This window comes from Onychomys torridus, chromosome 11, assembly GCF_903995425.1.
Source record: "Onychomys torridus chromosome 11, mOncTor1.1, whole genome shotgun sequence".
In the NCBI taxonomy this organism is placed as follows: Eukaryota; Metazoa; Chordata; class Mammalia; order Rodentia; family Cricetidae; genus Onychomys; species Onychomys torridus.
The window spans coordinates 29,631,720-29,653,353 of NC_050453.1; the positions used below are offsets into that span (position 1 = coordinate 29,631,720).

General features: G+C 40.2%; 1 protein-coding gene across 1 annotated transcript; it reads left to right on the plus strand.

Moving 5' to 3' along the window:
* The first annotated feature begins 7,227 nt into the window (after positions 1–7,227).
* Positions 7,228–11,019, plus strand: LOC118592796 (lymphotactin-like). Its single transcript, XM_036201869.1, has 3 exons — positions 7,228–7,303; positions 9,681–9,795; positions 10,789–11,019. The coding sequence occupies exons 1-3, from the start codon at positions 7,243–7,245 to the stop codon at positions 10,955–10,957; spliced, it is 345 nt and encodes a 114-aa protein (XP_036057762.1). The 5' UTR covers positions 7,228–7,242; the 3' UTR covers positions 10,958–11,019.
* Positions 11,020–21,634: the final 10,615 nt, after the last annotated feature.

Sequence of the window (21,634 nt, forward strand, 5' to 3'; positions counted from 1 at the left end):
TTTATACTTTTGAACTCCATGGGCACCTGCACTCAGGCATACATACACAGACACGGACACATACACATCAATAAAAATAAGTAAAATCTAAAAGAAACTCAACTGTCTGCTTAATAATATCAATTTCCTGACACACGATTGAGACATGCTGCTTTTCTTCCTCCCAACCTAATTTTCCCTGGAGACTGAGTTACATCCATTGTATTTGTGGCTGGTTCTGTCCAGACTCTGTTGACCTGTGAACAATGGACAGCATAACCAACATAAGCAGTTTCTGTGTGGTGGTGGTGGACATGCAGTTTTTCCTTTTCTCTCCGAACCTTGCTGGTTTCTGGTGCTGAGTAATTCATGCCTGTACAGGGCAGAACAGCATTTTAGTATCTTTATAACCATATAGCACTCCAGAAACTTGAGTTTGTTTTTGGACCTATTCAATGAGCTAATAGCTGCATGCTAATACCACATACAATCCACTAATGACATGCAAGAAAAACTGTAATAAATATACAAATAAATAAGTGCTATTAAAAGGGCTTGAAATGTGAATAGTTGCCTCTCACTGAACTTCCCTGCCACCCCAACCACATACTTCCAGAGAACTCTGTTTTAAAATGCCTTTGTGTATTTTCTTAGTCTTCTCCTTCTCTCCACATATTTCACAGAGTTGAAATCTTGTTAAACATATCTGGGTATAATAATAAATACAAGTCAACAGAAGTTAGAATTTTTTGTAAAGAACTAGATGTCAAAAATATTTTATGCTCCAAAAACCACACAATTAATCAACACTGCCATTGTAGTGTGTGTGCTACCAGAGCAGATATGTAAGCAAATGTGCACTGCTGGATTCTAATGAAACTTCCTTTGCAAAAACCACTTGGTGAATGCTGGGATTTGTGATATGTTCTTCCTGTGTATGAGATCATTGTAGATAGTATCTGCAAGTTACAGGCATATCTGCCATAGCTCACTAAAGCTATAATTTAAACAAACCCAAGTTATTAAATATAATTCTACAAGTTTTACTATTAGTGACTCTTTTACTACAAGACTCTTGGTTTCTTTGGAGAAATATCTCTTCTCTTTTCATAGTATCCCAGGTAAAATTAGAAGGAAATCAAGTCCATTTAAGTCACTTATTATCTACGATTTCTGGAACAACCAGTTCATCTGGTTACAGAGTAAAACTAGGAATTTTGTCAGCCCTGAGAAATATAAGAAGGGCAATTACACATTACCTGGTACTGCAAAATAACCGTCATTGTTATCACCACCACCACCACCACTACCACCATGGAAAGACTCAATAAACATAGGATTTGTCCCCAGGCTGGGGAATTCTACAGATAAATTTATAATCCAACTGACTTCTGATGCATATCAAGTTCTTACCTCCAGCTTTGTTGAGTTCACTACCCAGCTCTCTCTAAGTTTCTCTTGCTCCAAGGCAGGCCCTAGTCTGGACAACCATGATTAGGGATCTACTCATCATGTACAATTTTAGTGTAACCTTAGGAGACAGAGTCCATGTGCCTGCTAAATGTTTATGAATGTTTTTCTAGCTGACATCTACCATGAAAGGCTGTTGTAGTCAATAAACTTTAGGAAATGCTAAGCTGGTCACACTTTGCTATAGGAATTCAAATCCTTTAATGTGGATTTATATGCCATATGTTCATAATACAAAAAGTTTCAGGTTTATACCACGATGTGGACAAATTCAGTTTCAAGTATAAAGATGGGAATACTACAACACTGAGAGCCCCAAAGCCTGAATGATTCCTTAAAGCCCACCTGTGATAGAACTTTCTTGCTTCTAGACTTTCTTGCTTCCAAGTTCAGCAGGCTTTCTTTGTGATGGGTCACCTGCTTAACAACGGACCCAGTGTAGAAACGCTGTGAGTAAACAAAGTGTCCTGTGCCTCAGAGATTTGAGGACACTCTTTCCTCTAAATGTCAGAGCTATGGGAAATTTTCTCTTTTATAGAAATTCCTGGTCTAGATCTCAGGCAGGAAACAATGAAAAAATATGTATCTATGTTCTTAAGGCTGAAAATTTCAGTTAGAACAGACATGTTGAAGTTTGTTGGTAGTGTATGAGGTTCCTATTGCAAACAAGATATATACCTAGGGCCTTTATTTATTTATTTTTTTTATGTATTCCTAGTATACTGTTGATTGAAATTTAATGGAAACATAGTTGTGCTAAAAGGCTCTTTCATAAAGGAAAAAAATGAGAAAATGGTAAACAGTAATGAAAACAGTGTTCATAAGGAATTCCTAAAAATATTAACTTTATTGTTGGAATGGTTAAGATTGAGCAGCAATGAGGGATTATCTATAATCTATTACATATTTTTGCAATGGCTAAATTGGCTTATTGAAATCCAGTATAAGTAAGGTTTGGAGAAACAGATCCTTGCATATTTTATTAGTAGGGGTGTAAATTAAACATTATTAGACCTAACTATAGAGTGTCATATGATAACGTTAGTATCCATAAATTGACTTTCTTTTTAAAGACATAACAATAAAATACAATAAGGTAAAACAAAACATTGGAGTTGGACAAGACAAACAAACAAAAGGAAAAGAACCCAAGAGGAAGCACAAGAATTAGAGAGCCACTAGTTCACACTCAGGAGTCCCATAAGAATACTAAACTGGAGGCCATAACATATATGCAGAAGACATGGTGCAGACCTGCACTGGCCCTGAGCCTGCTGCTTCAGTTGCTGTGAGTTCAGAAGAGCTTTGATCATGTTGATTTAGAGGGCCTTGTTTTCTTGGTGTCCTCCATCCTCTCTGGCTCTTACGCTCTTTCTGCCTCTGTTTCTGTGGGGTTCTCTGAGCCCTGAGTGGAGGACTTTCATATCACACAAGTTTGGCCCTGTTGGATCCATAGACGAGCCTTGATCACTGACAGCTATCTTTCAGGCAGAGTTATTTTTACACATTTAATCTTTACACGGCAATGAAAGAAAGTGGCCTGTCTCAGATTAAAGGGAGTCTAAGTAAGCTTCCTGGAGGAATATTAAAGAGATCTTTCAGATAAGCACAGAATGTTTTAAGAAATGTGTATTCTCATTGTTATGTGATTGTGGGTTAACTAAAAGGAGCAATGGGAAGACCCATCAAAAGGGATGCACTATGTCAGAGATTATCTGAGAGCACAGTATGGCTTGGTGGTTTGGCATTGGAGTCTGGCAGACCTAGGTTTAAATCTTCACTCTACCTTCTTGAGCTTTGGGAGAGCATGTGGGTGACTCAACTCTGAACGTCTACAAGATGCAGCTTCTCGTCTATAAAATGTAGATAAGAATTCAACTTAATGCACCATATTTCTTGGAGAACGAAACAGGCTAATGCTCTTTAGTGTTAGCACAAAGCCCCACACAATGTACATATATGATAAATCTAGAGCCATTGAATGCTTGATTTTTATGTCAGTCTAATTTGAATTATACCATTCTATATACATCATCACCACTGGCCTATATGTGACCTTATTTATTTATTATTCAATTAATTACATTGTACAATGCACCACCAATGAATATATTTTCAGTTAGAGCACTTGAACACTCAAAATATTTTAGTGTGTTTCAAGTTTAGAACCAGAGGCAGAATTTTTGAAACTTCTAACACATGAATTTATATGACAATGATGAATTTCTCTTCAACTAGATTATGTTTCTTTTTTCCAGTGGGTTATGAAAACATATATCAATTTCTAATATCCTAAGTGATATGCTGCTCCATATCTGACATCACAGTACTATTGTCATAGTTATTTTTACCACTTGTGTAGGGAAATATGGGGTCACACTGTTACCCTGATTTCCAATTTCATGGCTGCTACTGACAAATTCTTCAATTTGATGGTCCCTTTGCACCAGGGGTCTGTTGTCTTACTTGTTACTTAGTTGCTTTGTGCCAGAGACTCGACTGTTTGATTTGGCAAACACAAAGTAAAGAATCATATTGAGTGCTTAAGAAACTCCATTTTAGGGAGCTGGAGAGATGGCTCAGTGGTTAAGAGCACCAGCTGCTCTTCCAGAGGTCCTGAGTTCAATTCCCAGCAACCACATGGTGGCTCACAACCATCTGTAATGAGATCTGGTGCCCTCTTCTGGTCTGCAGGCATACATGCTGTACACATAATAAATAAATAAATCTTAAAAAAAAAAGAAATTCCATTTTAATATGGTAAGGATGAATTCAGCCATCAGTCACATTGCCTATTTTTGTTAGCACATGTAAAGCCACAGGGTAATCTTCATACTTTGTTTCCATTTTTATTACATTTTTATGTTTTAAATTGAAAGACATAGTTGTGTGTATTTGCCATATGCAACATGGTTTTGAAGTATATATATACTTTTAAAATTAAGATATGTATTACCTCATACAATTACTTTTAAGTAAGAACACTTTACATTCACTCTCAGGATTATTCAAGAATATAATATATTGTTACTGTACTCACCACATTGTACAATAGGTTGCCTGAAATTATTCTCCTGTCAACTGATATTGGGTGTCCTATGACTAGTGTTGCTCCAGTCCTTCTCTGTCCTTTTTGACCATCACTCTATTCCCTGTTTCTATAAGATCAACTCTTTTATATCCAACATGTGAGTAAGGTCACAGAGTATGTGTCTTTCTGTGCCTGGCTTATGTCACTTAACATGATACACTATAGGTTCACTTATCACATTCTCTAGATCCATTCACACACTGATAGACACTGAAGTTGATTTCATGTCTTGGTTATTGCTAATAAGGCCAAAATGAGTGTTGATGTGCATATGCCCCCATCTCACACTCATTTTGAGAATAGTGGATTTCAGGGTCACACACAGCTTTAAGTTTCCCAAGCTTCCCCCACACTGTCCTCCATAATGGTGATAGTAACCAGCGTTCCTATTAACACAGTGTGAGACTGTCTTCAGTGAGTCTAAGGTGACCCCACATGTTTGTATTTGGGAGTTGGGACAACACACTACTTAATCCAGGTCAAGGAGAAGAAGCAGTTTGAATGGGAAATGTATTCAGAGTTGAAGACCCATGGCCAAGCTGTGGAAATAGTTTAAAATACAATTCTGAAAGTTCAGAGTAAAGTCTGCCTCGAAGATTAAATGCCATAAATGAAACCTTTTTTGGAGATTAACTGAGGATGATCATGGAAATATAAATTTATGTTTATATTTCTAATATTAATAGCAAAACCTTTCAGTATACATGTTCAATAAATGTATTTTATTGATAGCTACATAAGAAATAAAACCAAAATGGAGTGCCAGAAAGTTTGGTGTAACTGATATATTCACATTCTGCTGGAGACACTGCAAATGAAAACTGTATTTTGGAAAGATTATACAGAGATTACAAGAACTATAAATGCAGTGATATGATTTCACCCAGTATTCATCTTCCAAATTATTAAAGGGGTCAGACCAGATTATATTACTGAAACATGACCTTATAGATAGGATCTATGTGGTAATAACAGACGAGGGTGTTTAGTGTGTGTGTGTGTGTGTGTGTGTGTGTGTGTGTGTGTGTGCACTTTTAAAGTAGAAAAATGAAGATGGAAGAAACATGAGAAGCTATTTCAATTGATGTTAAAACAGCAGTCATAATGATCACAATTGTGTGCTGTGGAATATCATTTTAACTAGGCAAAGAAGTGTTACATTTGTTTCTGCTGTGGAATATTACTTTAACTATGTGAAACTGTGTTACATTTGTTTCTGCTGCCTTCACTAACTTTGTAAAGATATGTTACATTTGCTTGTGCTGAATCTGTTTAATTATGAAGATGTGTTGCTTTTTTTTTAACCTTGCCTGCCTAAGACACCTGATTGGTCTGATAAAGAGCTAAATGGCCAATAGCTAGGTAGAGAAAGGATAGGTGGGGCTGGTGGTCAGAGAGAATCAGTAGGAGGAGAATTCTAGGCTCTAGAGAATGAGAGAAGGAAAGGAGAGAATGAGGGAGAAAGAGAGGGACACACCTGAGGCCAGAAGCCAGGGAGCCACCAGCCAGACATGAGAAGCAGTGAAAGGAAGATATACAGGAGGAGAGAAATGTAAAAAGCTCCAAGGCAAATCACAGACCAAGAGAAACAAGTTAAGTTAAAGAGCTACTGAGACAAGCGTAAGATAAGGCTGAGTATTCATAACTAGTAAGAAGTCTCCATGTCATGATTTTTGAGTTAGTTGGTGGCTTAAAAGACAAAACCTGCTACAGTTGTGTAAACATATGAATACTAATTAAAGGAAAGCTATTGGAATTGTTATTATATTTGTTTTTATGTATGCAAGTCTACTTGCACCTGTGTTCAGGTGCTCATGGAGGTCAGTAGAGGGGATCAGATTCCCTGGAGCTGAAGTTACACGTGGTTGGGAACCACATGACTTGGGTGCTGGAAACAAAACTCATCTTCTGAAAGAGCAGCAAGCACTCTTGGATCCAGCTCTCCAGCTCCCCTGAAAGGTGCTAGCATTCTCTCGTGTTTCTTTAAAATAGATTGTAGAACATTTTTTTCAATAAGTTTAAATATATTTGCATGTGTGTTTCCCCCCAAATGGCAAACATGCATAGAGATTGTAAACACTTATTTAAATGTTTCTCCTCCAGTAGTTCGAAGAAATGGGGGTAAACTGAGTAAGGGATAAGAATGAGAAGAAAAGGCAGGGAGTCCAGGGTATCTGAAATGTTCTTTTGCTTTCCTGGGGAGTCAGGTGGAGGTATCAGTGGCTGCTGATCTGTGGTTGTAGATGCTTTCTGTCACAGGAGGTAGGTGGGATGGACCACAGTGACCACACCACCTCATTTCCTCTGCCCTGTTATCATACTGAATCATGTCACTGACTAGCCTTTGGGCGGAAGATCTGACTGCAGACCCACAGCTATGAAGGAGAATACTACATTTCATCTCAGGCACAAATTTGGTTTCACTGTCACATTAACCACACCAGGGTGGGGGGTGGGGGTGGGGATGGGCGTGGGGATGGGGTGGGGGGGAAAAGGCCACAAGGTATCATGTTGGTGTCAACACGGCAAAGGAAATTTTGTTTAAAGAAAAAAAATCAGCACTGTAAAGACTTTCCATGATTCTACACCCACCCTGAAAGCCCCCTCACCACCAGAAGTGTGCTGACCAGTGAGGGAAATAAAAGAGGCTCCTGAGGAGTCTGGTCCACACTCTGCTTGCACAGCTCAGCAAGACCTCAGCCATGAGACTTCTCCTCCTGACTTTGCTGGGAGTCTGCTGCCTCACCACGTACACTGTGGAAGGTAAGCTGCTAATGGGGCAAGGAGCAGGTGGGCTCATATGCTAGCTTTGACTTGGGTTTTGATGAGAATAAACTGCTCTGTCCAGGTAAGCTTCAAACTTCCCATATGCAAAAAAGGAATACTAATTTTAACTCTCAGCCATTCTGGACTCATGGTTATTTATTTAAAATTAAGTGTTATATTTTGTCTATATATTGAACATCGTGAGCTGGAATAAAATGGAATAAATCAGATTTTTTACTGATGACTATTTAAACACATCAAATCTCCTCATAATGATATTTTATTAATGCTGGCAATGATTACAAATGGATTGCTTGCTTTTGTTTACTTACTATTGATCTGATAAATTCTCAGACTTTTAAAGTTTCATCACACTGGGGAATGAGCTCAAAGACTCATGTTTGGAAGCAAATCTATGTTTTCTACTTGAAAACATCAAACAAAGAAATGATCAGAAGCTCATATCTTCATATCAAGAAAATCAATATTATCCTCAACTAAACAGAGGAGTCTGCCAATATTGCTGTGAATATTATCATTTATGATAGACTTCCTGAGTTTGTAAGGCAGCCTTTGATATTAAGTGTAACAGATAATGCACACTCTGTTGACTAATGAACCTGGAAGACAAACCCAGGTGAGACGCAGATGCACTGAGCTGTTCAGTCGATGTTTCCTAAAGGGTCACCTTTTCCTCCTGGCTGGAATTAATTTATACACCTATTTGTATTCTGTTCTGTACACTTAGACTGTAATACCATAACTTCATCATACATTCTACAAGGGCATTTAGGGAAGAAAGGGAACACCGTCTGGAAATCCTTGACATTGGGAGGAAGAAGAAATATTGATGAAGGGAAAAAAAAAAAACCTTCAAGAATATTCGGTTAGGTATCATGACGCTAAGTGGCATTTTGCTGAGATGAGAGGGGTATCTCTCAGCTGCTGTTGTTTATTTGTTTCCTGAGCCCTGCTGGGGCTGAGGCCAGGGCAGGTGCAGTCTGCAAAGCTTGGGAACTAGAGACTTGCTCTCAGATTCCCATGTTTTCTTTTTGCAGGAGTCTTAAAAAACCTTGATGGGCATCTTAGTGGTGTCAACAGGGCGCAAAAATTAATCTTCACTTTGACTGAGTTCTGCAGCAGATGGGAAGCAATGCTTTGACAGGCCACCCGACATTGCTGAGAAGCAGCAGAAGCCCTAGTGGGAATGATAGAGTTCTGCTGGCCCTCAGCATCCATGTACCTGACACAGAGACATCTTGTTCTTAAGTGGTGACTGGTGATGGAGAGCTAAAAGAGGCCAGATTTTCTCTGAGTCCAGAGTAGTTCAGCATGAAGCGATACTGGCAGAGGTAGAGAGAGGGTAAGGAAGGTGCAGATTGGCGTTGAGAAAAAGGAAAGGAGCCATGAAGGAAAGCGGTGTGAGCACTGTCAAGGTTGCTTGAGCCCTTCGGCAGCTGGGAAGCACACAGCAGCAGCCCCAGCTAGTGCTAGCGAGGGAGTTAGCACTTAGAAACTTGGCCTATTTAGATTTTACCAACCCCTTAATCTTGTTAACTCTCCTGGGGTATTTTCCCTTGTGCAATGGAAGGTAGTGTTAGGAACTTAAGAGTTTAATCCTCGCTTGGTCCAGTCCTTTAATGACAAACCCTGAAGAATCTCTTCCATTCCATGTTTCACAAGTGACTATTAAAAATGAGAACATGTGGATTTATTCAGTCAAAAATGAACTGTGTTCTTCCCTTGAATGATAGCTTGCTCAAATCACCCTTTATTCCATCTCTTTTATCAAATTTACAGCGAAGTTAGTATTTGAAATGATCTCCTTTGCCTCTCCGTTTTCCTGGCTACCTCACTATAATATGTACGTCATAAAACAGGGTCAATGCCCATCTGAATTAGTGCCTTTGACACAAAAGGACAGTGCCATGTAGTAAGTAGCTGTTGAGACTGTCCCTGAGGATTCTGCTATCATAGTTGTCTTAATTAAAAAGATAGACAAAGATGGATACCACCCTGTTACTATGTATTTGTTTTTGGCTGGCCCAAAATTCATTGTGTAGACCAGACAGAGAGTCACCTGCCTCTGACTCCCCAATGCTGGGACTAAAGGAGTGCACCACCATGTCTGGCCACCTTATTACTTTTACTATGAAATTTATGAAACAACACTACTGGTCTTTTAAAATCAGCCAAACATTTACCACAGTACATATTGCACAAGTGATTCAAGGTACCAATGTGAATTATTTCTTCCTCAAAGGAACAAGTGGTCTTATACTCCTGTTACATTTTAGAGTACTTTAGTAAGTGGCTCTGAACTTGATACTTGCTGAGTTACAGTTTTATTTATGTTTTCTTTTTCTTTTTCTAGGTGTGGGGACTGAAGTCCTAGAGGAGAGTTTCTGTGTGAGCTTGACAACTCAGCCACTGCCAGTTCAAAGAATCAAGACCTATACCATCAGGGAGGGCATACTGAAAGCAGTAATGTGAGTGTCTGATCAAAGATGTCGTTTCTATCTGGAAATACAGTAGGAAGAAGTGCTGTTCCCCTCAGGAAAAATAGGGCACCGTGGAGGAAAGCTCAGCTTAGGCAACAGTCCATTCTGTCTACATTAATATTGTCTTCTTACTGTCCTGTCCAATGATGATTATTGAAAAACAATAAAAGAACATATACCCCTTTTCCTCCTCTTGCTCAACAGATGCGTCTGACTAGAAAATAGATGGACACTATGTCCAGTTTTGCTGGCCAGCCCGGGCTAAGACTTGCTCAAATAGTCACACTAATGTAGGATACTTACTGTGTAGAGTGGCACGCCTTATATGTGCTATACCTCAAGGAACACATCCAGATTTTTCCTACACTGTCTTCCAGAATTCCCTATTCAGAAGGAGCAGCTCTCTCTCTGATGCATACTTAGAGCTTCACTCTCAGAAATCCACAAAAATTATCTCTAATTTCCCCAGAGATTAGTAGTTTCAGGCTGGGAAAGGAAGGAGGTATGGAACAATTGAACTAGATGGTCCCAAGAGTCCAGTATCTGGTACATGGTGAATTACAGTCACCACCGGGCAGTGGTGGCACATGCCTTTAATCCCAGTACTCAGGAAGCAGAGGCAGGTGGATCTCAATGAGTTCAAGGCCAGCCTGGTTTACAAATTGAGTTCCAGGACATCTGTTACACAGAGAAACCCTGTCTTGAAAACAAAACAAAGCAAACAAACAAACAAAACATTACAGTCACCAGGAGCTGGCTGCCACCTGGAGGTTTCTCTCCCTTACTAAATTAGCTGACAAAATGAAGGTGCTCATAGATGGTTTCAGGGTTCTGGAAGTTGGTTTCCTCTCCTGCTAAGTTCTGTACAAATTCTCTTTCATTGGACAAGATGGCTAACATTACCTTTTCCTTGGACAAGATGGCTGACGTTATCTTTTCCTTGGACAAGATGGCTGACATTATCTTTTCCTTGCATCATAGTTTTGTCACCAGACGAGGAGTGAAAATCTGTGCTGATCCACACGCCAAATGGGTGAAAGCAGCGATCAAAACTGTGGACAGAAGGACCCGTGCCAAAAAGAACATGACTGAAACTAGCCCCACAAGAGCCCAGAGGTCCACCAGCACAGCCATGACTCTGTCTGGGTAGCAGTCTCCAGGACAGCATTTCCTCAACAGCCAAACAGCTCTTCTCAGCTCACAGGCTCATGGACTAACTGTGCTATATTTACCTTTTATGAAAATGTTACTCGAATAAAGTTGTTTTTATTTTTTTAATGACATTCATTTTAAATGTTATAAGTAATAAATATTTATTATTGAGGATAGTCCTATATTTGATTTATTATATAAAGGAATAGGTAATATATCATTTATTTCTGTCTCATTGATCTCCCCCCACCCTCTCTTATCTCTGGTCTCCATGATGGGAGACATGTGGGCCAGTATTTATTGAAGATGAAAGCTGGCTTCATCACTCTAGGTTCAGCTTGTAATAGTTCTCCAAAAGTGAGTTACAAATTGTAACTGTGCCAGTGACAATTCATGATCTATTTCAGTTTCATAGTAGAGTATTATTTATAAAACCAGTGAGAAATCATCCAGCTGTCCTCATGTAACTATTCTGAGGGATAACAGCTCAGAAAGTGGCTCCACGCTGGCTTGACTTGAGCAAATTCTCTTACCTCTTGGTCGGTTGGTCAAGTAAAAGTCATTGCTTGTGAATTAGGCAATAATCCCAGTACCTTATGGTGGGTTCCGTTGCTTTCAGCACTCTGGTTACTATTGTCTAAGGTCTGTGTTACTACCTATGGATTCTCAGTGCTCCCAAACATTGCCACAGGGGATCTCTCTCAATAGGACCACGATTTACAGTACATTTTTTTGTTTCAATATTTGTCTGGTCACTCAACACCCCAAACTTACATTTTTTTGTGTCCTTATTAAATGGCTGGTTTGACTCCAGTTTATGGTTCTGTTATCCAAGAAGCTGGTGGTTTACACTGTGCTTGTTAAGCTGTCTGAAGAGCAAGAACTGACCTTTCCCTGGTAGTTGAGTTGAAGAAAAATTCCTGAGGAGATGCTGAGCAGTATTAAGAGCCTTTGGACATTCCTTGCGGGCATCTTGTTGGGCCAGTTCATTCCTGTCTATACAGAGAACCAGAGTAGAAACCATTAACGTGTCACTTTCCAGGAAAAGATCCAGCCCCCTATTCCTTTCCATTGCTATTTGTCCACAGTGATTTTCAAGGATGTGTTAGACAGACAAGACCTTAGTAATCAGCAATAGCTTCCTTAGGAGGTGGAAAACTAAGAGTCCCAGAAGATGAACAGAGTGATTTCTTTATTTTTAAAAAATAATTTATTAATTCATTTTTTAATTTGTGTATACACATGTGTGGCCTTTGTGAGTTTATGTGAACCACATGTATGCAGACGCTTAAGGAGACCAGAGGGCATCAGATGCCCTGGAAGTGAAATTATATGCAGTGGTGAGATACCAAATGTGGGTGCTGGTAAATGAACCTGGGTTCTCTGGAAAAACAGCAAGTTCTTCACCAAGCTCGACACCACTGTGCCATCTCTCAACCCCTGACTTTTCTCATTTAATTATATATTTGTGCTCCCGAAATGACTCTCAGACCCTAGGGGATCATAATGGTAATAAGATGAATGAAGGAGATGGATAGTACTTGATTTCTCAGTTTTAAAGAGTTTTGTTTAACAAATACTTTGTTTTTATTAAGCAATGAAGGATACTTCCTTGCTTAGCTAGTGACGGCTCACCTAGCCATGCAACAAATCTCAATTAAAGACAAAGCAACAGACATAAAAGAGGTTCATTAACTTTCTTAAGGGCCATTGCTCATTGATAGGCAGAGTTCAGATTGCACAGTTGGAAGCGAGGCTCCAGGGTTGAGCGCTTGCGCTGTTGAGCCTGCCTTCTCTTCAGAAGTCACCCCCCCCCATGACCTTGCTATACATGAAGGCATATTGACCAGGTGATCCAACTAAACACAATACTCTTATGTAACCTGCTTACTTTCTTTATAAATTAATTTATTTGATAAGCACTTACTGAGGGTCTTATACATTCCAGACCTGAAAATTTAGCAGTGAACAGAAGAAGTCCTCTTTCATTGTCCTAGGTCATCCCCCCTTTCCCTTCACTCTGGAGTAGGAGGCCTTTCTCTAGCTACTTGTCCAGCTTTTTCCAGGGCTTTGCTGAGCAATGCAAACCAGACATCTCGTCTTTGGGCCCCAAACTGATGGAAGCTTGCAGTGGGGATAACACAGAAGTGTGCAGGGTAATGTGTGAATTTCTAGGGAATACGGAGCCTTGGGTACACAACAATGAATCTGTTTAGATGTTGCCTTGTAGGGAAGGTCTGGGCAGCTTTTACCTTGAGACCAGATCTGAGACGAGAAGGATGAGTCAGAATTATCCGGTTCCATTACATTCCAGGCAAGGGAAACAAGCAGCATTTAGGAAAGATTGCTGAGGAGAATAGTCTTGATGTGCTAAGGAACTGAAAGTATTTACTACATCTGAGAGACAAAATGGAGGCCACACAGCAGTGCAAAGGGGCAAAGAGAGGCTGGAAAGACACTGGAGGCACAGGAAGTTCTTTCAGGCAATGAGTATGTGCTTCATTTGAAAGCCTGTGGGGAATTCTAAAGGCTGATGAGTATAGAGTATAGAGAGGAAGACAAGGGCCAAGAAGCCAATTAGCAGGTGACCCTGGACTTAGTGACCTTTGAACTTGACCTGGCAGGCTCAGCTGCCCATGCCAAGTACCCAGGTCAACAAACCCCTCACCAGTTTCTCTTGCTGCTTATGGCCAGGATCAGGATACAAGAAAATCCCACTTGCAGGTTTATCTTAAGATTTGCATTATTTACTGGCTAGGCTATAATCAGATCTGTAGACAAAAGTTGGAGCTAACGCCTGCAGGAAGTAGCAGTTAAGATTGAGAAGGAATACACCCAACATCAGTGTACTGACAGAGAATCCTAACCCAAGCCTGTTTTGATTTATTTAATTCCTGTGTGTTTGTTGAAATCCCACAGAATATGTGGGACTAGGATCTACTTAGCTGCCATGAAGCCCATGACAGTCATCAGTCATTCCCAGCTGAGTGTTTCAGTCAGCCAAACTTAGGGCTTCTCTCATCTGATGTCATCTGGCCAGATGAGGTCCTTCCCAAGTGCCTGATCAGCTCCTGGGCTTACTTACCTCTGTTATTGCTTATATTGCCCTGAAGCATCATTTTATTTGATTTGTCTTAGCAGCTGGAATTTGAGGCTGTGAACTTGAGGTCTATCTAATACCTGGTATAATATCTGAACATGAGAGGTTTCCAATAAATTTTTATGATTATAAAATATCATACACATACACAACATATATATCTAATAAATACTTGATGAAGAGTGGTTGAAGAACCACAAAGGAAGGAGCTGGACACAAGTCAGGAAGTTGGAGTTGGGGTATGACTCAGATTTTACTACTGAGAAAATGACATAGATGAGATCTATATGATAACTTACAGGAGAGCTGTGCCATGTGTGTACTTAAATACACTCTTGGAAAGTTTAAAATAAAACTTCTGCAGAAGAGGTGACATAAGAATTGTGCCTTTAAGTCCAAAAAGGAACTTGCCAAGAATAAATGGCAGTGTGAGTATTCTTGCCAGAACTGCATGGAAGAAATCATGGAGGCACCCAAGGGAAACTGCTTATGGATGAGAGGGCAAAGAACTCAGAGAAGAAACGTAGCTGGAGGTCAGATTTGAAAGGCCCCGAGCAGAAGGGCAAGGCAAGATTTAATAGGAGTTGGGGATGCTCGGAGGACAACATGATGCATCCAAGTTTAGACTAGTCACTTAGAGCAGAGGTTCTCAACCTGCATGTTGTAACCCATCAGGGGTTGAATGACCCTTTCACAGGGGTCACCTAAGACCATAGGAAAACATGGATAATCACATTATGATTCAGAGCAGTAGCAAAATTACAGTTATGAAGTCACAATGAAAATAATTTTATGGTTGGGGATCACCACAACAGGAGGAACTGTACTAAGGGATCTCAGCATTAGGAAGGTTGAGAACCACTAACTTAAAGGAAGGTAGAAAATGGTTGAGGATAGTGGGGACCAGAGAGGTGATTTGTTCATTGGTGTGACAACGAGCCAGGGAGAGGTGTGGGAATATGCACAAGGCTGCAATGGATCTGGCTACCTACTAGATGTAGAATGAACTTAATAGATAAACAGGCTCCTCTGAGGTTTTCAGCTGGAGTGAGTGGTTAAGAATCCACAGCAGATTGATAAGATTTTGGTCTAATTGCTGCTGTAGGTTCTGTTCTGGTAAACCCATTGGAAAAGTATAGCCATCAGGAAGAGGGAGAGTCGGGAGAGAAGCAATACATATTAGCAAGCAGTTCAAACAGAGCCCAAGCTCCATCCTCATTCCCTTTTCCCAGGCAATCCCTTTTAGAGGAATGGGGTTAGAAAAAGACCGAGTATCTGTGAAACTCTTTATGTCCTTTGGGGGTTGGGGGAAAGAGACTTATAAATGGAATCAAGTATCCACTGGTGAGTCACCGGTGTTATTTTAGAAGGGATTTGTCATGCAGCAGTGGGAGGCACACGGGAGCCAAGAGATGAATCTGTAATGAGAGGAAAGAGAAATGAGGTGAAAGCAAAGGGTTGGCATGGGCATTAGGAATGCCAGTGCAGGACTGGGAGGGGGGTGGTGATGAGGACGAGGGGGGCACAGGACTGTTTCCCCCTGGGTGGGAGGTAGTATATGTTAGATCGGAGTACGGAGGGCAAAAGGCAGGGCATGTGTCTTGAGTTCCTGTCAAACTGTGTTTGTTGCTGGGCATCATTATTGAGACTGCATAATCACCTTTCTCTTGGACTCCGATTGGCCCTGCCCCACAATAGTCTCATTAATGGAAGACTTGGTTGCGTTCCGAAGGTTCTGACCTAATGAGCGGATTCACCCCTTGATGTGTTTTTGAGATGACGACATTGGGGGGGGGGGTCTTTAAAACTAGAAAGATACATTTTGTGTCTGAGCCTTATTCCTGTTTGCTTCCTGATCACCATGAAGCGATCAGTTCTCCCTCACCCATTCCCATAATATTCTGCCACAGACCCCAGGTAATGGAGCCAGTGAACCATGAACTGACACCAGGAAACAAAAAATACTCCTCTTACTTTAAATTTCCTTTCAAATATTTGGTCATGATTTAAAAAAAAAAATAGCACACTCCTGAAGTGTGGGACATTGCTCAGGAAGTCTGAGTTTTTAACAAAATGGTTAAGAGAAGTTTCACCGTGTAATATGAAGGAATAAAGACCCTGTGGCCAGAGCGAGCTGATAATTAGCCTTACTAAATGTGACAGAGGGAAGAGGGCTGAATGGAGGGGATGGGTGGAGGAGAGGGGGACAGGAGGAGAAGAGAATTGGACAAACTATATCATAGATAATAGGAATGGAGTTTGCTCAACTTCCAGGCCTGTCTTGTAGCATTCATTTTATTCTGCCTCAAATTACAAACATTTGTGGAATTTTCATGCCTCAGAAGATTGGAAGTTCTTAGTTTAGTAATCTATGCTTACAACAAAGCATTCCCCTGGGTCTCTGCTCAACACTGTTGCCATATTAGAGATACTAAAAGGACCATCAATACAGTCCCTGATAGATCATGTGGACATAGACCTAAGGACAAAGAAAACCAAGGATACTGATAACCACATAGCAAGTGGAATGGACTATGGTTGATAGTACATTTTTTAAAGAAGCTGTTCCTTTTGATTAGCAGTGACTGCCTGGCTTTCTGTGTTGCCTGAGATCTTGTGCTTACTTCCTGGCTAGGGAGGAAGAATTCTGTGATCAGTTGCTAAGGCCTGTCTTGAGTTGAGTTGCCTGTGGTGGTTTGCACTTAGATCTTTCTGTGAATTTGGTGGCCGTTGATGTATGGGGCTCAGCAAAGGTTCAGCCCATGGTGAAATGGCTGGGTTGGTCAGCATATAAATTTGGATAATGAGACTTTTAGCTGGGTCATGAAAGGTAAGATTTGAACCGAAGCAAAATGAGAAAAGAGAGGTAGAAACTGTGGAGGCAAAAAAGACTAAGATAGACTTGTTGTTTATTTGATCAATTTGCCTCTCAGACTATAACCTTCATAAAGGCAATACTCATTTTTTATCTGTACATGGGACAAGGCAAATCTTCAGTAAATATGCACAAAAGGGCATATGGCCAGTGGAATTAAGATGACAACTACTTAGTAATAAAGATGCACAAGTATTGATAGAACAAAGAGTTGTTTAGGGAAATATTCCTGAGACCTTGTTTTTAAATACCATTTTTAAATGTGTGTATGTGTGACCCTGCACGAGTTTATGTGTACCATGTGGGTGCTGAGAACCAAACTCAACTCCTTTGCAAAAGCAATAAGGGCTTTTTTTTTTTTTTAGATAGGGTTTCTCTGTGTAACAGTCATAGCTCTACTGGAACTTGATTTGTAGACCAGGCTCACAGAGATCCGCCTGCCTCTGCCTCCCAAGTGCTGAGATTAAAGGCGTATACCACTACTGCCCAGAACAATAAGTGCCCTTAACTGCTGAGTTATCTCTCCAATTCCAAAGAGTTGAAATAGTTTAGGGGAAAACTTCAGGACCATTTTGATGTCAGTGGTAGTTGAACAGTTAGTCTTACAGATGAAGCAAGGTAAGAATTTAGAGTAATATTCTTTGGTTAGCTTCATCACGGAAATCACATGCCTTTGTCTTCCCCAGTAAGACCCGAAGTTGGAAGAAATTGTGGACATCCTGATAAAACTTTGTAGATGCTCAGTGAGGGTAATGTTCTGGGTACCCCAGGGCAATCATGTCTCAGATAAGCAGACCATGTTCTGGTGGTCTACAGATGTCAGACATACTTTAACCAACAGGGAAATCTAGAACTTGAATCCTGTTTCTTGTCCTCACTGACAGAGATGCTGCTGTCAAGTTCAGAAATAAGATTCATTTTGTACCTCAGAGCAACTTGATGCAAGAGCTATCTATACTGCTGAACTTTGAAGTGTATATCACTGTCTTGGTTAGGGATGATATTGCTATGATGAAACACCAGGATCAAAAGCAAATTGTTAAGAAAAGGTTTTATTTGGCTTACACTTCTACATCATAGCATGTCACTCAAGAAAGTCAGGACAAGAACTCAAGTAGGGCTGGAACTTGCAGATAGAAGCTAATGCAGAGGCCTTGAAGAAGTGATGCTTACTGATTTGTTCCACATGGCTTGCTCAGCCTGCTTTTGTATAGAACCCAGAACCACCAGGCCAGGGATGGCACCACCCACAATGGGCTGGGCCCTCTTGCATCAATCACTAATTAAGAAAATGCCTCACAGATTTGCTCACTGTCGGATCTTATAGAGGCATTATCTTAGTTGAGATTCCTTCCTTTCAGATGACTTTAGTTTGTATCAAGTAAACATAAAACTTCCCAGCACAATCACTAAATGGATAGAGAGGAGCCATTAACTTGACCCCTGGAGTAGATAAAAGTCCTAGCATTGTTATAAAACTTATAGGATAGGAAGTTGATTACTAGTATAATGCCACAGTTATCTGAATTATTTTTGTGGTTATTCTGTTCTTTCTTGACTGAAATTTCCCTAAATTATTAGCATATTATAATACTCATATTTTATGCCAGGTTTATTTGGAGGAAGTTGTTTTGAGTCTCAAGGAATCATTCAAAACTTTGGTTAACAGCAGAAGTGTCTCATGCCTGCAACGATTCAGACTGGCAATCCTTTGATTTTTATTAGTGAAGTTGTGCTTTGCATATTTGATTTATAACTTACATTTAACAACAAAAAAATGAACATGTGATTTTGTTTCTAATCTGAAATGGCCCCCAAAGTTCACATTGGTGCTAAGGTGAATGATAAAATCCTGTCCCCTAATGCAGTTGTGTTCACAGATGAACACTTTCAGAGGGAAATGGATCCTGAGGGTTCTGATCCCATCAATAGATTAGTTCACTGATAAATAATCAAACTGGCCTTTGAGAGGTGGTAGAAGCAGTAGGAGGTAGGAGCAGGATGGAGGAAGTAGGTAACTGGAGGTATGCCTCTGAAGGCTGTATTTTGTCTGGTCTCTTCATTAGTCTTTCTTGGCTTCTATTTGCTATGAGATAGACAGCTTTGTCCCACCAAGCACCCTCCACCTTGGTGTTTTGCCATATCACAAGTCCAGAAATTGAGGCCCAGTAGTCATGGACCAAAATCTCTGAAACTATAAGACAAATACAGCTTTCCTGCTTTAAGTTGATTCTCTCAGATATTTTGTCACAGTGACAGAAAACTGGTCCATATAATGACAAAAGCTTGCATTTTGTGTAATGGGTTTGCACTGGTTGATATGGGAGGTGATGAATGTCAAATTCACAAGTGTTGTGGGATATTATTTTAACTAGGCAAAGATGTGTTACAATTGTTTATGCTGTGGAATATTACTTTAACCATGTAAAGGTGTGTTACATTTGTTTATGCTGCATTGTTTAATTATATAAAGATGTGTTGTATTTGTTTCACCTTGCCTGCCTAAGGTACCTGATTGGTCTAATAAAGAGCTGAATGGCCAATAGCTAGGCAGGAGAGGGACAGGCAGGACAGGTGGGCAGAGAGAATAAATAGGAGGAAAAATCTAGGCTCAAAAAGTATGAGAGAAGAGGGAGAAGAGATGAGGAAGAAAGAGAGGGACATGCCCAGGGCCAGAAGCCAGACAACTTCCAGCCAGACATAGAGAAGCAGGAGGTAGGACAGAAAGAAAGAAAGAAAGAAAGAGAGAGAGAGAGAGAGAGAGAGAGAGAGAGAGAGAAAGGAAGGAAGGAAGAGAAAGAAAGGAAGGAAGGAAGAGAAAGAAAGGAAGGAAGAGAAAGAAAGAAAGGAAGGAAGAGAAAGAAAGAAAGGAAGGAAGAGAAAGAAAGGAAGGAAGAGAAAGAAAGAAAGGAAGGAAGGAAGGAAGAGAAAGAAAGAAAGGAAGGAAGGAAGGAAGAGAAAGAAAGAAAGGAAGGAAGGAAGGAAGAGAAAGAAAGAAAGGAAGGAAGGAAGGAAGAGAGAGAAAGAAAGGAAGGAAGGAAGAGAGAGAAAGGAAGGAAGGAAGGAAGGAAGAGAAAGAAAGAAAGAAAGAAAGGAAGGAAGAGAAAGAGAGAAAGGAAGGAAGGAAGAGAAAGAGAGAAAGAGAAAGAGAGAAAGAGAGAAAGAAAGAGAAAGAGAGAAAGAGAAAGAGAGAAAGAGAGAAAGAAAGAGAAAGAGAGAAAGAGAAAGAGAGAAAGAGAGAAAGAGAGAAAGAGAGAAAGAAAGAAAGAGAGAAAGAAAGAAAGAGAGAAAGAAAGAAAGAAAGAAAGAAAGAAAGAAAGAAAGAAAGAAAGAAAGGTAGGTTAAAAAGCCCAGAGGTAAAACATAGATAACGAGAAACAGCTTAAAATAAGAGCTAAGATAATGTGGACTATTCGCAACTAATAAGAAGTCTCTGTGACATGATTTGGGAGCTGGTTGGTGGCTTAAAAGTAAGTCTGGCACATACAAGTGAATTGAATGATATGATTTAAGTTTTTTGATCTGAAGCTACTTGCACAGGCCTGTTCAGATCACAAGAGTCACCTGTTTTGGACATATGTGTGCTTCCTAACTTGCATATTGTACTTTAACAAAAAGTTGAAAGGAATTGGCTGCTTAATTCCCTGTGTTTTTCATTATGCTCGACTGGAATTCATTAAGGACATAGTTAAAGGTGACCTAACTGAGGGCAGGCAATTATTTTCAAGGTGTAGGGTGGTTAGAAATGCAGAGAAACTAATTTTGAGTCATATTTACTTTGAAAAAAATAATTTCATGGTGTTAGTGTGCTATTAATCATAATCACCCATGTGCTGCAGATAGAACAGAATTGTGGGTAAAGATGAAAGATTAAGAGTCCTTTTCCTTTTGCCTGCTGATGTGTTTCTACATCTATCTTGTCACTATGGAGCAAGGTCAGTAAACAAAAGAAAATTGCATGTAACTGAAAAGGTCCCAGCACACCTTGTGGGTACATTATCTTGATGCCCTGAAGATAGGGAATACCCAGTGCCCTTGTCTACAAGTGTCTTTTGGACTTAGATTAATCCTCCAAAGCTTCACAGCAAAAGGCAGGAGAGATGAGGTAGGAAGAGCAGTAATGGCAAGGTTTATAGATGAAGAGAGAGGGGGGTGAGCAGCTTGTCCCAGGCTACAGACAAAAACGCAGACATGATGCATATGTGGGCATGTGTGATACAGCATGCATGTGCAGGCCAGGCCAGGCCAGGGAGGGGCTTTTGGGAATCACTATCTCCTGCTACCTTTATACTGGTTTGGGGACTAGAACTCATGTCATTGGGCTTGCAAGTAGCAAGTGCCTTTATCCACAGCAATCTTGCTGGTCCACAGTTCTTCAATTACATTACATTAAGTATTTATTGTGTTTTAAAGATTTATTTATTTTTATGTCTAGAAGTGTTTTGCCTGCATATACGTAAGTGCCACTACCAGTGTGCCTGATGCTCATGGAGTCCAGAATGGCATCCCGGATCTTCTGGAACTGGAGTTGCTGCCGTTTGAGTGTTGGGAACCAAACTCTCTATCTCTCTATTATTTTTATAAATAGAAAAATGTGTAAATAAGGGTTGCCTAGCAGAACACCCACACACTTATATTGAGTTTCCACTATTTACAAAGCAGAATGCTAGGTGCCTTGGACATTGGAGATAGTCGATAAA